The sequence below is a fragment of the Chiloscyllium punctatum genome, chromosome 18 (assembly GCF_047496795.1).
Source record: "Chiloscyllium punctatum isolate Juve2018m chromosome 18, sChiPun1.3, whole genome shotgun sequence".
Taxonomy (NCBI): Eukaryota; Metazoa; Chordata; class Chondrichthyes; order Orectolobiformes; family Hemiscylliidae; genus Chiloscyllium; species Chiloscyllium punctatum.
The window spans coordinates 100,129,663-100,144,057 of NC_092756.1; the positions used below are offsets into that span (position 1 = coordinate 100,129,663).

Consider the following 14,395-nt stretch of genomic DNA (forward strand, 5'->3'; position numbering starts at 1 on the left):
AAGGTCAGGGTCAGGGTCAAGGTCAGGGACCAATTTTGGCATAATGAGCTGAGTCAAGGCCAGAACTGAACTCTAGTTATGGATTCATAGAGATGTACAGCATGGAAACAGACCCTTTGGTCCAACCCGTCCATGCCAACCAGATCCCAACCCAATCTAGTCCCACTGCCAGCACCCGGCCCAAATCCATCCAAACCCTTCCTATTCATATACCCATCCAAATGCCTCTTTAATGTTGCAATTGTACCAGCCTCCACCACATCCTCTGGCGGCTTATTCCATACACGTACCATCCTCTGCATGAAAAAGTTGCCCCTTTGGTCTCTTTTATATCTTTCTCCTCTCACCCTAAACCTATGCCCTCTAGTTCTGGACTCCCCGACCCCAGGGAAAAGATTTTGTCTATTCACCCGATCCATGCCCCTCATAATTTTGTAAACCTCTATAAGGTCAGCCCTCAGCCTCCGACACTCCAGGGAAAACAGCCCCAGCCTGTTCAGACTCCCCCTAGTGGTTCATTTCTAGCTCCAGTATAACACCATGATTGTTAACTGTGTGGTTTGCCCTCACACAGTAACCAGGGAGAAGGATGAAGAGCTTTGCTGGAGAATGAAGTTTGTGATGAGGACGGGAGACAATATTTAATTGAAGGAGAATTCTGCTTATCCTGGAAAAACTGGTCTGGATAAATCCAAACTATGAGCTGTCAACAAAAAATGGTGGTGGGGAACTGCAACGCTCACAGAATCTGCTGCTGTTGCTGAGGGCAGCAGGTAAATAAGGAACAGGAAAGAGCAAAGAATAGACACTAGGAGATTCCAGCAGGAATGAAGGGAAAGAAGCCAATTCCAAGAGATTGCCTGTGTCCGCTACTGGCTTCATATGTGACACAAGCGACAGTAGAATTTGGGTTTTTGGTCAGTCCCTGGTTTAGGGTGAGAGGGGAAAGATATAAAAGAGACCTAAGGGGCATCTTTTTCACACAGAGGGTGGTATATGTATGGAATGAGCTGCCAGAGGAAGTGGTGGAGGCTGGTACAATTGCAACATTTAAGGGGCATTTGGATGGGTATATGAATAGGAAGGGTTTGGAGGGATATGGGCTGGGTGCTGGTGGGTGGGACTAGATTGGGTTGGGATATCTGATCAGAATGGACAGGTTGGACTGAAGGGTCTGTTTCCATGCTGTACATCTCTATGACTCTATGAGTAGATAATCTGACACTTCAGAAAATTGACTCAAAATTACAACCGAGACTCTACTCTTTAAGCCAAGGACAGCTACTCTCATAACTAACACCATGAGCAGCTTTAAGCATATCCAGCCTTACCTGAAATACTGTCCTTCACATGACAGGCCCATCCCATGCAAAAGGTCCCATCACGAACACCAGTGGAAGGAGGATTTCCTGCCTGGCATCTGGTCACCACTCAATTCAGAACCCACTGCACTGAGAACAGATTAACCAATCACCAACAGCAGCGAGAGCAGATTAACCAATCACCAACAGCAGATTAACTAATCACCCACAGCACAGAGAGCAGACTAACCAATCACCAACAGCAGCGAGAGCAGATTAACCAATCACCAACAGCAGATTAACTAATCACCCACAGCACAGAGAGCAGATTAACCAATCACCAACAGCAGCGAGAGCAGATTAACCAATCACCAACAGCAGATTAACTAATCACCCACAGCACAGAGAGCAGATTAACCAATCACCAACAGCAGCGAGAGCAGATTAACCAATCACCAACAGCAGATTAACTAATCACTCACAGCACAGAGAGCAGATTAACCAATCACCAACAGCAGCGAGAGCAGATTAACCAATCACCAACAGCAGATTAACTAATCACCCACTGCACAGAGAGCAGATTAACCAATCACCAACAGCAGCAAGAGCAGATTATCCAATCACCAACTGCACAGAGAGCAGATTAACCAATCACCCACAGCAGCGAGAGCAGATTAAACAATCACCAATGCTACCAACAGCAGGATCAGCCAATCACCTATTTTTGTGGGATCTTCCTTTACCGAAAAAGAGTGGCCATGTTGATAACAGCATTGTCTGTGAATCACAGTTGATACGGCACTGTGGGATTGGTTGAGAAAGTCATGGAGAGTTGTATAACTGCAAGTTGCTGTTAAAATGGAGCTGCTGATTATCAAACTCCTGCACATCTGTCTTAGTGAAAGGTACAATCTCTGGAATAATGTGGATCCACAAAGAGCAGGCCATTATGTCTGACTGTGACTGACTACTGGCTGCAATGTGACAATGTAATTACAACTCCTACACACACTCGTTTTAACAGCTGATCCAGAAATATTAGCATGTCACTTTTTATACAAGTTATTAAAATCATATTATTTCTTTGCCTTTCATTACAATGTATTGGAAAAAATTCCTTGTTAAACACCAGAACCTATCATGACCCAGAGAATCAGGATTCTCAGCCTCTAATGTGTTCTTGTAGCCACTGTGTAGGGCTAGTCCAGTTCAGTTTGTGGTCAGTGGTAACCCCCATCAGGATGCTGATAGTGGGGGATTCAGTGATCGTGACATCATTGAATATCAAGAGACGATGATTAGATTCTCTCTTGCTGGAAGTGGTCATTGCCTGGCATTTTTAAGATGGGAATGTTACTTATCGCTTGTCAGCCCAAGCCTGGATATTGTCCAGATCTTGTTGTGTTTGGATTTGGGCTGCTTCAGTATCTGAGGAGTTGTGAATGATGCTGAACATTGTGCAATTATCAGCGAACATCCCCACTCCTGACCTTAACGATGCAGGGAAGGTCATTGATGAAGCAGCTGAAGGTGGTTGGGCTTAGGACACTTAGCTAAGAGCTCATGATTATTGTGGTGCGCTGCTGGTATCCCTCCCTCTGTGTCAGGAGATCTGGGGCCAGGTCCCACCTGTTCCAGAGATGTGTGATAGCATTACTGAGCAGATTAGAAATGTCAATGTTGAAGAAATCCCTTGAGATTTGCACTTCACACTGGGCTCCTGAGTCGTTGAGGATGGAGAAATTTAAGACAGAGCTGCAGAGCTTGAGAACCATAGAGATACACAGCACAGAAACAGACCCTTCAGTCCAAATTGTCCATGCCAACTAGATATCTTAATTTAGTCTTAGTCCCATTTGCCAACACCTGGCCCATATCCCTCAAAACCTTTCCTATTCATATACCCATCCAGATACCTTTTAAATGCTGGAATTGTCCCAGCCTCCATCACTTCCTCTGGCAGCTCATGCCATACATACACCAACCTCTGTGTGAAAAAATTGCCCCTTGGGTCCCTTTTATATCTTTTCCCTCTCACCCTAAACCTAAGCTCTCTAGTTTTATACTCCACCCCCCACCCTCAGGAAAATATATTGTCTATTTACCCTATTCATGCCCCTCATGACTTTATAAACCTCTATAACGTCACCCCTCAGACTTGGTCAAATGAATGTGTTGGGTGCGATGATTCTGACAATAAGAGAGGTTAAATATTCACTGAGTCCTGTGTTACTTTAGCATGGTGACACCTGGCTTATCACTTCCAAACCCTGATTATTTTGAGAAAGATGGAAGATCTGTTTCCACCAATTTAAAGATTAAAATTGAAGTGTAACAGGCTTTTAGCATCAATCAGTCTATGAGATGTTAAATCACAGGTTAAAGAATTTACAGCGATAACAACCCAGCCACCAGAGAGGAGACGAGTTCACTAGGGGAGCTCCTCCTCCCAAGAGGAAAGAGTGTGATGACAGTGGAGTGTGTGCCAGGTTGTGAAACAGGGGAAGAGAGGAACATTCATATATGAGAGAGAGAGAGAGAGAGAGAAATATTGAGATTGAAGGTTCAGGCTAACACAGCGAGAGGTTTGTCCTGCATCTGTTCAGACAATGAGACGAGGCTGTTGTAATTATTGAATATTTAATGACAGATTTGAGAGGGGTTTCTTGTTAGGAAGTACTCAAGAAGCTTTCATGGAGGTTTCCTTTCTCTCTCTCTCTCTGTCTCAGTGTCCATAGTGCAAATGGAATGGTCCACGACGCTCCCTCATTCCTCCTTCTTCAGAAACCACACCTCGTTCTTTCGGCCAATAGGTTTCATGGGTGGATCATACCCAGCACAGATGTAAAAATCTTGGTGATAGGACACAGCCTCTCCCAGTGCTCCTTGCAACTTGCCTGCATGTTCAACCCAATTAACCTCCTTGGCGTAGCCTCCAAATTGACTGCAAGAAGGAAACATGTTACTAGGACTGAGATGGAGCTGAAAGGCTGCCCCAATCTTACTGGCCCTTCATCACATACACCAGCCCATTTCCCACCCACAGAGGCAGCATTGGAAAAAATGGTCAAGGGGAAGGCTGGATAACTAGTCCCAGGAGCAATGCACAGCACATTCTTATTGTCTACAAGAGGAGAGTGGCCAGCTGAGAGTGGGGAACTGAGCCAAAACAACTACAACCCAGTCACTGAGACATGGCCAATTTACTCCCAATGACCCTAGTTTCTCCTTCAACAACTTCTGTTGAAATGTTGATGTCATTTGTAGCCTGGTTAATGGAGCTCGAATTTTGGGAACTAAATGTTACATTAACATTCACAAGTTGATTCATGAAAACACTTCAATTGTTTTTTTGATTGGGGCGATAGATTTACGTAATAACCAATTCCTAGCTCAGGTGTAAGACACTGGAGAAGGCTCTCATTGTCCAGCCCCAGTTCAGGATAGCTCATTCACTCAGCTGGCTTTGATCAGCTGAAGTTCCATTCCAGAAACTTAACATAGATTCTCAATATAGAGGGAGCGCCGCACTGTCAGAGGGTCAGTGCTGAGGGAGTGCCGCACTGTCAGAGGGTCAGTGCTGAGGGAGCGCCGCACTGTCGGAGGGTCAGTGCTGAGGGAGCGCCGCACTGTCGGAGGGTCAGTGCTGAGGGAGCGCTGCACTGTCGGAGGGTCAGTGCTGAGGGAGCGCCGCACTGTCGGAGGGTCAGTGCTGAGGGAGCGCCGCACTGTCGGAGGGTCAGTGCTGAGGGAGCGCCGCACTGTCGGAGGGTCAGTGCTGAGGGAGCGCCGCACTGTCGGAGGGTCAGTGCTGAGGGAGCGCTGCACTGTCGGAGGGTCATTCCTGAGGGAGTGCTGCACTGTCGGAGGGTCAGTGCTGAGGGAGCGCCGCACTGTCGGAGGGTCAGTGCTGAGGGAGCGCCGCACTGTCGGAGGGTCAGTGCTGAGGGAGCGCTGCACTGTCGGAGGGTCAGTGCTGAGGGAGCGCTGCACTGTCGGAGGGTCATTCCTGAGGGAGTGCTGCACTGTCGGAGGGTCATTCCTGAGGGAGTGCCGCACTGTCGGAGGGTCAGTGCTGAGGGAGCGCTGCACTGTCGGAGGGTCAGTGCTGAGGGAGCGCTGCACTGTTGGAGGGACAGTGTTGAGAGAGTGCCGCACTGTTGGAGGGTCAGTCCTGAGGGAGTGCCGCACTGTCGGAGGGTCAGTCCTGAGGGTACGGTTGCACTGTCGGAGGGTCAGTCCTGAGGGTACGGTGGCACTGTCGGAGGGTCAGTGCTGAGTGTACGGTTGCACTGTCGGAGGGTCAGTCCTGAGGGTACGTTGCACTGTCGGAGGGACAGTGTTGAGAGAGTGCCGCACTGTCAGAGGGTCAGTGCTGAGGGTACGGTTGCACTGTTGGAGGGTCAGTGTTGAGGGTACGTTGCACTGTTGGAGGGACAGTGTTGAGGGTACGGTTGCACTGTCGGAGGGTCAGTGCTGAGGGTACGGTTGCACTGTCGGAGGGTCAGTGCTGAGGGTACGGTTGCACTGTCGGAGGGTCAGTGCTGAGGGTACGGTTGCACTGTCGGGGGGTCAGTCCTGAGGGAGCGCTGCACTGTCGGAGGGTCAGTCCTGAGGGTATGTTGCACTGTCGGAGGGTCAGTCCTGAGGGTACGGTTGCACTGTCGGAGGGTCAGTGTTGAGGGTACGGTTGCACTGCTGGTGTGCAGGTGCAGCAAGTAATTAACAAAGCAAATGGAATGTTGTTATTTATCAATTGAACAAACGGTAAAGGACTAATGCTTTGGTTACATTGGAGAGACCACCATCTGGAATACTGTGTACAGGACTGGTCTCCTTATCGAAGGAAGAATATCAGTGTGTTGGAGACAGTTCAGCAGACTTGTCCTGGGAGTAGCAGAATTGGAGGGGGAGGGGGGGGGGGGGGGGGAGTGGAAAAGATGTAAAAGGTTCTTGGAGCAGGGGTTAGGTGGGAATATGGAGTAGTCAGATCAGCCATCACCTCACTGAACAGGCTGAAGGGGTTGAGTGGCCTCAATGTGTTCTTGATCTGAATGTGTGTTTGTATCATCCCAACACAAAATAAGGGAAGCTGACTGGATCAGCCAGGAGACTTGTTTAAAAAAATTCATGTGTGAGATGTTATCATCACAGGCTGGGCCAGTATTTATTGTCTGTCCCTAGTTGCCCCTTGAGAAGGTGGAGTGAGCTGCCTTCTTGAACCGCTGCAGTCCATGTGCTGTAGGTAGACCCACAATCCCCTCAGGGAAGAAATTCCCAGATTTTGACCCAGAGACACTGAAAGAACAGCAAAATATTTCCAAGTCAGGATGGTAGTGGTTTGGAAGGGAACTTGCAAGGGGTGGTGTTCCCATGTATCTGCTGCCCTTGTCCTTCTAGATGAATATGATCCTGGGTTTGGAAGGTGCTGTCTGAGGATCTTTGGTGAATTTCTGTAGTCATCTTGTAGATGGTATACACTGCTGCTACTGAGTATCAGTGGTGGAGGAAGGGGATATGTGTGGATATGGTGCCAATCAAGGGTGGAGTGTGGGGGGAGCTGCTTTGTCCTGAATGGTGTCAAGATTCTTGAGTGCTGTTGGAGCTGCCCCCATCCAGGCAAGTGGGGAGTATTCCCTCACACTCCTGACTTGTGCCTTGTAGATGGTGGACAGGCTTTGGGGGGTCATGAGGTGAGTTACTCACCACAGTATTCCTAGTCTCAGATCTGCTCTTGTGGTCACTGTGTTTATAATAGGAGAGTCCAGCTGAGTTTCTGATAACTCCCAGGATGTTGCTAGTGGAGGATTCAGTGATATTAATACCATTGAATTTCAAGGGGCGGTGGTTAGATTGTCTCTTAGTGGCGATGACTATAGCCTGGTATTTATGTAGCATGAATGTTACTTGCCATTTGTCAGCCCAAGCCTGGACATTGCCCAGATCTTGTTTCATTTGAACATGGACTGCTTCGGTATCTGAGGAGTCACGAGTGGTCCTGACCATTGTGCAATCATCGGCAGACATCCCCCTGTCTGACCTTATGATGGAGGGAAGGTCATTGATGAAGCAGCTGAAGATGATTGGACCTCGGACACCACCCAGAGGGACTCCTGCAGAGATGTCCTGGAGCTGAGATGACTGACCTCCACAACCACAACTATCTTTCTATGTGCCAGATTTGATTCCAACTGGAGAGTATGCCCTGATACCCGTTGATTCCAGCTTTGCTGGGCTTCCTGAGTTACAGATCGAGTTAGAAGATAATTCTGCTGCTGTTGATGGCCCACACCATCTCATGGATGCCCAGCCTTGAGCTGCGAGATCTGTTTGATGTCTGTCCCATTTAGCATGATGATCATGCCACGCAACACAATGCAAGGTAATCTCACAGTGAAGGTGGGACTTCATCTCCACAAGGACTGTGCGGGGATCACTCTTAATGATAGTGTCATGGTCAGATGCATCTGCAACCAGCAGATTGGTAAGGATGAGATCAGGTAGGCTTTTCGCTCAGTGGTTTCCTCATCACCTGCTGCAGATCCAGTTTTGGTGGTGACATTAAAATCCCTCTCTCAGAATACACTTTGTGCCCTTGTCACCCTCAGTACTTCCATGGGAGGAGGATTCACCAGCTGAGGGAGGACATTAGGTGGTAATCAGCAGCAGGTTTCCTTGCCCATGTTTAACCTGAAGCCATGAGACTTCATGGGGTCTGGAGTCAATGCTGCAAATTTCCACAGGCTAACACCCGGACTATATCCCACTGTGATGCCATCTCTGCCAGGTCTGTCCTACCAGTGGACAGAACATATCCAGGAACAGTGATGGTGGTGTCTGGGACATTGTCTGTAAGCTATGATTCTGAGAGTATGACAACGTCAGGCATTTTTTGCCACTGTCTTTTCTGATGCCTAGATTGATGCCAGATGATCCATCTGGTTTCATCTCTTTGAGACTTTGTAGTGATTGGTACAACTGAGTGGTTTGTTAGGCCATTCAAAGGGTCGTCAGAATCACCCACATCACTGTGGGTCTGGAGTCACATGTAGGCCAGACCAGGTGAGGATGGCAGATTTCTTTCCCTGAAAGACATTAGTGAACCAGATGGGATTTTACTGAATCAGAAATGGATTAATGGTCATCAGTAGATTCTTAAATCTATTGGATTCAAACAGTCTCCAGAACATTAGCCGAGTTGATGGATTAATAGTCAAGTGGTAATACCATGGAGCCATTGCCTCCCCTTAGTGACAGAGAATTTTTCTGGAGATCAGAGCCCAGTCTGACAGTGCAGCTGGGTCAAGGTGACAGAATATAGCAGGCTAGCCCATGTTTAATTTCCTCACTGATGGGACTTAGCCTGAGCTATGGCCACAACGCTGGGTTTAACCCTTTCCTGGATTCATTAACACTTACGTGGAATAGACGGTGAAATCATCCTGATGTTTGATTGTGATACTCTCGTCTGTTGGTTTGGGAATGTTATCCTGGAATTTGCTGGGGATACGGATTTGAACTTCGACCTTGGGTTGCAAGCTGTTACCTTCACCTGGCTGTACAGTCATACTGACCGGGGCAGTCATCCCCATCTGGACACCTGCAAAAAACACCCCTCACACTCAGCGAGGGTCACCTCTACTCAGAAACAGATACTGTCCATCCTTCCCTCCAGCCGCGTCCCAGACAACATTCTGGACAGGGTCTCAATGCTGCATAGATCTAAACTCACACCAGTCTACATTCGCCCATCAATCTCATGCTGACTGACCGAGGTTTGCTCCCTATCTGGAAACACCTTGAAACGCATAAAGGGGGATAAATCCCCAGGACCTGATCAGGTGTACCCTAGAACTCTGTGGGAAGTTAGAGAAGTGATTGCTGGGCCCCTTGCTGAGACATTTGTATCATCGATAGTCACAGGTGAGGTGCCAGAAGACTGGAGGTTGGCAAACATGGTGCCACTGTTTAAGAAGGGTGGTAAGGACAAGCCAGGGAAATATAGACCAGTGAGCCTGACCTCGGTGGTGGGCAAGTTGTTGGAGGGAATCCTGAGGTACAGGATGTACATGTATTTGGAAAGGAGAGGACGGATTTGGGATAGTCAACATGGCTTTGTGCATAGGAAATCATGTCTCACAAACTTGATTAAGATTTTTTAATAAGAAACAAAGAGGATTGATGGGGGCAGAGCGGTAGATGTGATCTATATGGACTTCAGTAAGGCATTTGACAAGGTTCGCCATGGGAGACTGGTTAGCAAGGTTAGATCTCATGGAATAAAGGAAGAACTAGCAATTTGGAAACAGAACTGGCTCAAAGGTAGAAGACAGAGGGTGGTGGTGGAGGGTTGTTTTTCAGACTGGAGGCCTGTGACCAGTGGAGTGCCACAAGGATCGGTGCTGGGTCCTCTACTTTTTGTCATTTACATAAATGATTTGGATGTGAGCATAAGAGGCACAGTTAGTAAGTTTGCAGATGATATCAAAATTGGAGGTGTAGTGAACAGCAAAGAACGTTACCTCAGATTACAACAGGATCTGGACCAGATGTGCCAATGGGCTGAGAAGTGGCAGATGGAGTTTAATTCAGATAAATGCGAGGTGCTGCATTTTGGGAAAGCAAATCTTAGTAGGACTTATACACTTCATGGTAAGGTCCTAGGGAGTGTTGCTAAAAAAAAGAGACCTTGGAGTGCAGGTTCATAGCTCCTTGAAAGTGGAGTTGCAGGTAGATAGGATAGTGAAGGTGGCATTTGGTATGCTTTCCTTTATTGTTCAGAGTATTGAGTACAGGAGTTGGGAGGTCATGTTGCGGCTCTCCAGGACATTAGTTAGACCACTGTTGGAATATTGAGTGCAATTCTGGTCTCCTTCCTATCGGAAACTTGAAAGGATTCAAAAAAGATTTACAAGGATGTTGCCAGGGCTGGAGAATTTGAGCTATAGGGAGAGGCTGAACAGGTTGGGGCTGTTTTCCCTGGAGTGTCGGAGGCTGAGGGGTGACCTTAGAGAGGTTTACAAAATTATGAGGGTCATGGATAGGATAAATAGACAAAATCTTTTCCCTGGGGTGGGGGAAATCCAGAACTAGGTTTAGGGTGAGAGGGGAAAAATATAAAAGAGACCTAAGGGGCAACTTTTTCACACAGAGGGTGGTATGTGTATGGAATGAGCTGCCAGAGGAAGTGGTGGAGGCTGGTACAATTGTGACATTTAAAAGGCATTTGGATGGGTATATGAATAGGAAGAGTTTGAAGGGATATGGGCCAGGTGCTGGCAGGTGGGACTAGATTGGGTTGGGATATCTGGTCGGCATGGACGGGTTGGACTGAAGGGTCTGTTTCCATGATGTACATCTCTATGACTCTATGACCTCACTTTTAAATTTTAAACATTAGTCCTCATTTCGAAATCCCTCCATGGCATTGCTCCTCTCTAACTCTAAAACACATCCTTAAACACATCAACATTTAAAAAAATTTGAGGAGATACATAAATTAGAAGGGTTGAGAGGGATATGGACCAAATGCAGGCAAACGGGACTAATTCATTTTGGGAAAAGTGATTGGCATGGACATGTTGGGCCAAAGGGTCTGTTTCCATGCTGTATGACTCTATAACTTTAAGATTGTTCTTAGGGTGTGGGGGTCTCTTTCTGGGGCCAGCTTTTATTGCCGGTCCCTGGTTGACCTTTGAGAAGGTGGGGGTGAACCTGCCTTCTTGAACCACTGCAGTGGGTTGGCCCAAAGTGCCCTTAGGGAGGGAATTCCAGGATTTTGACCCAGCAACAGTGAAAGAACGGTGATATATTTCTTAGTCAGGATGGTGAGTAGCTTGGAGGGGTGGTATTTATACTTTACTTTGTTCTTTATGATGTTCCTTAAAATTGACCTCTTTAACCAGTTCTCAGTCTCACAATTTGTTTTGTAATCACTCAAGAAGCAGGTTTGACTGCTTCAATGCATTATAGGTGGTATGTAAGTGCTAGTTATTGTGTTGTGAGGATTAATGGATTTGGTTACTGACTGCGGTGAGTTAGCTGATCCTTGGTTGGTAGCAGTCTGGAAAGCATGAAACCCAAGCCCTGTCCTTTCCTAAATGTTATACATCAGACTCTCACAAAATGCCAATACCTTGCTCATTGGATCCTCCGACATATTTGAGCAGTTTCAGTGCCCCTTCTCCTGACCCCTCATCAAATGGTTTCCCACTTATGGTGACACTGGCATAATTACCACCCTCATACCTGCGCTCCTCATAGGTCAGGTCTCCCTGCAAAAAAAATCCAAATCTGTCATTCACAAAACTCCCTTAGAAGTAGAATATACAATTTGTATGTAAATTTCACTGTTAAATGTTAATGTACAGCAGGAAATTCCAATGTTTCATAAAGTGGGAAATGCCAGTGCTATACCTCCCAATGCATGGCACAGTGGGGAATGCCAGTGCTATATTTCCCAGATTCTGGATTAGTGGTGCTGGAAGAGCACAGCAGTTCAGGCAGCATCCAAGGACCAGCGAAATCGACGTTTCGGGCAAGAGCCCTTCATCCTAGTGCATGCCACAATGCAGAATCCCAGTGCTTTATCTCCCAGTGGGGAATGCCAGTCCTAAACACCCCCATCCCCCCCCCAACCAGTGCAAGCCGCAGTGAGGAATGCCAGTGCTGTATTCTAGTATATTATCTAATATTATTGGACAGTCCTTGGCTGACATGGGAATATTCTGTGGGACTCTGCTGCCCTCTGGGGGCACTGCTTAATAATAACAGCTTCGAGTGTAAATAAATAATCTTTAACAGACCCTACAAACTTTGCCCTGATGAATCCTTCAAAATAAATCGTTAAAATTCAAGGCGACAAGTTGTCAGGCACATTCACATCTGCCATGCAACACGAAGAATTTATAAATCGCACATTCACTCCGTTCTGGTTCGTCAAATCTTTAACCTCCCCAGTATTTAAACCAATTTTAATCAGTTGGAAAGTTGCACACTTTTCCGAGTTTTGGGATTGATCGGGCCGGGTTGAACTCCGAACTACACACATATACAGTCACATATCCAGATACAGACACGCTCAGAAACATGCACATACACTCACTTTCTATTTCTAGCCTATTTTTCCTCCTTATCGGTGCTGAGGCCAAATGACTGCAACTTTTACCAGGGTACAGAGTTCCACTCTAACTGCTCCTGGTCAGAGACAGACAACACCCCGCACTCCTCAGAGACAGGGAGAGTGGCTACTTAATAAAGTTAGGTATAGGTCTCATTGTAGCCAAGAACTGGAGATTAATGGGGTCAATACCCCAGAGGTCTGTGTTCCCCCTCGGTTACTGCCCCAGGGACTCAATCAGACGTTGAATATTTGCTGAAGATCTTACCTTGGTTTCTGAGTTGAGGGTCTGACAGGGTCGGTTCTCAGTTTGACTGAACAGTGAGTTTGTTATCATCCCAAACATGGTCGCTCTTATTGAAATTTGAGTCAATATGTTATGAAATCCGAAGTGCTCTCAAAAGCGACCTTCAGTGAAGTTTTCACTCAGGAATGAACTACCAAGTTGTTAAATGATTCAAAGTTCAGTACTTTGGGACGGTTATCAGATTAATTTAATAAAATGCACTGTCATTAACTGGGAGGAGCCTGCGAATTGACCCTTTCGTCATCACTAACCAGTGAGTACTGGGCAAGGGAGAAGCAGGTTAACAATTACAAAATTAGTATTAAATTTAGGAGCAGAATTAGATCATTCAGCCCATCGAATCTGCTCCACCATTTAATCATGTCTGGTACATTTCTCAACTCCATTTTCCTGCCTTAATTTCCTTATTAATCAAGAACCTATCTGCCCCTGTCTTTTTCTGTCCTGCACAAATGTCTCTCTTTCCATTTTCAAGGGAATTGCATCAACTTCAACCTCAATGTCAGGTGAAGCATCACCAATTCTGAACATTGCCTGAGTAGAGAAGCATTTCCTAATCTCACTGATTCCATTATAATCCTTTCATGTGGCTGTCCTCCCCTTCCTGACCCTGGAATTTTATCCACCCTCCAACTATTATGAGTTTGAACATCTCTATTGAATCTTCTCGTCAACCATTTCTTCTTTAAAGAGGAAAGTTTACATTCTTCAATTTATTCTGGTGATTGAAGTGCATAGGAACTGAAGTAGGCCATTCATCCCCTTGAGCCTGTTCCATCACTCAATGATCTGTGGCCTAATTATGTCCCCAGTGGAATCATTTCATCGTTTATCCCTCTGAATCTTGTCTGTTTTAATAAAATAGGCTGATTGAGTATGAAGTATTTAATATCAACACAAGTGCTCTCTTAATTGTAACGGGCGCCAATAAATACATTAAAATATTCAGTTAATGATGAAAAGTTTGGGGCTGGCAGCGGTGGGATTCGAACCCACGCCCCCGAAGAGACTGGAGCCTTAATCCAGCGCCTTAGACCGCTCGGCCACGCTACCGCGTCAGCGATGGCGCCACCAACACTCACTAGAGGCAGCTGCAAGAGGAAGCGGCGAGATTCCCGGGGGGAGAGCGGGGGGCAGTTTCACCAGGAGCCCGAGGCCGACAGAGAGCTCAGGCCGAGTGGAGGAGCTGCCCCGGGCTCTGGGCGGTACCCGCCTCCTGGAGATGAAGCGGCTGCCGCGGCGTCACGGAAAGCAGCAGGGCCTCGGGAGGCGAGCGGCTCCGTGTCGGTAGCGTGGCCGAGCGGTCTAAGGCGCTGGATTTAGGCTCCAGTCCCTCCGGGGGCGTGGGTTCGAATCCCACCGCTGCCAACCCTAGCTTTTATTTATTCAATTTTATGTTTTATTTCCTCCGGGCTCCTCAATTGTCAATTTATTGGGAGAGAATGCAATTTAACTTTCATGATTCCAAAATTTAATTCTGATTTACCTCAGAGGATATTAAAAGGTTTTAGGTTAGTTATGTGAGCAGGCTACTTCAGCAGGTAGCGTGGCCGAGCGGTCTAAGGCGCTGGATTAAGGCTCCAGTCTCTTCGGGGGCGTGGGTTCGAATCCCACCGCTGCCAAATGTAGACTTTTGTAAATTGTTTCCCTTCCCTGATCAGGTCAGGA

At 47.0% G+C, this 14,395-nt stretch overlaps 1 protein-coding gene and 3 non-coding genes across 4 annotated transcripts; 2 read left to right on the forward strand and 2 right to left on the reverse strand.

Moving 5' to 3' along the window:
- Positions 1 to 3,924: 3,924 nt before the first annotated feature.
- On the reverse strand, positions 3,925 to 12,894 carry LOC140489421 (heme-binding protein 1-like). Its single transcript, XM_072588961.1, has 4 exons — positions 12,689 to 12,894; positions 11,437 to 11,575; positions 8,721 to 8,901; positions 3,925 to 4,245 (listed from the first exon to the last, which is right to left on the reverse strand). Exons 1-4 carry the CDS (start codon positions 12,764 to 12,766, stop codon positions 4,068 to 4,070), a joined length of 576 nt encoding a protein of 191 aa, XP_072445062.1. The 5' UTR covers positions 12,767 to 12,894; the 3' UTR covers positions 3,925 to 4,067.
- An 804-nt stretch (positions 12,895 to 13,698) lies between these two features.
- Positions 13,699 to 13,780, reverse strand: trnal-aag (transfer RNA leucine (anticodon AAG)). Its single transcript has one exon. It is a non-coding gene; the product is annotated as a tRNA-Leu (tRNA).
- Positions 13,781 to 14,013: 233 nt separating this feature from the next.
- Positions 14,014 to 14,095, forward strand: trnal-uag (transfer RNA leucine (anticodon UAG)). Its single transcript has one exon. It is a non-coding gene; the product is annotated as a tRNA-Leu (tRNA).
- A 172-nt stretch (positions 14,096 to 14,267) lies between these two features.
- Positions 14,268 to 14,349, forward strand: trnal-aag (transfer RNA leucine (anticodon AAG)). Its single transcript has one exon. It is a non-coding gene; the product is annotated as a tRNA-Leu (tRNA).
- The last annotated feature ends 46 nt before the right edge of the window (positions 14,350 to 14,395 follow it).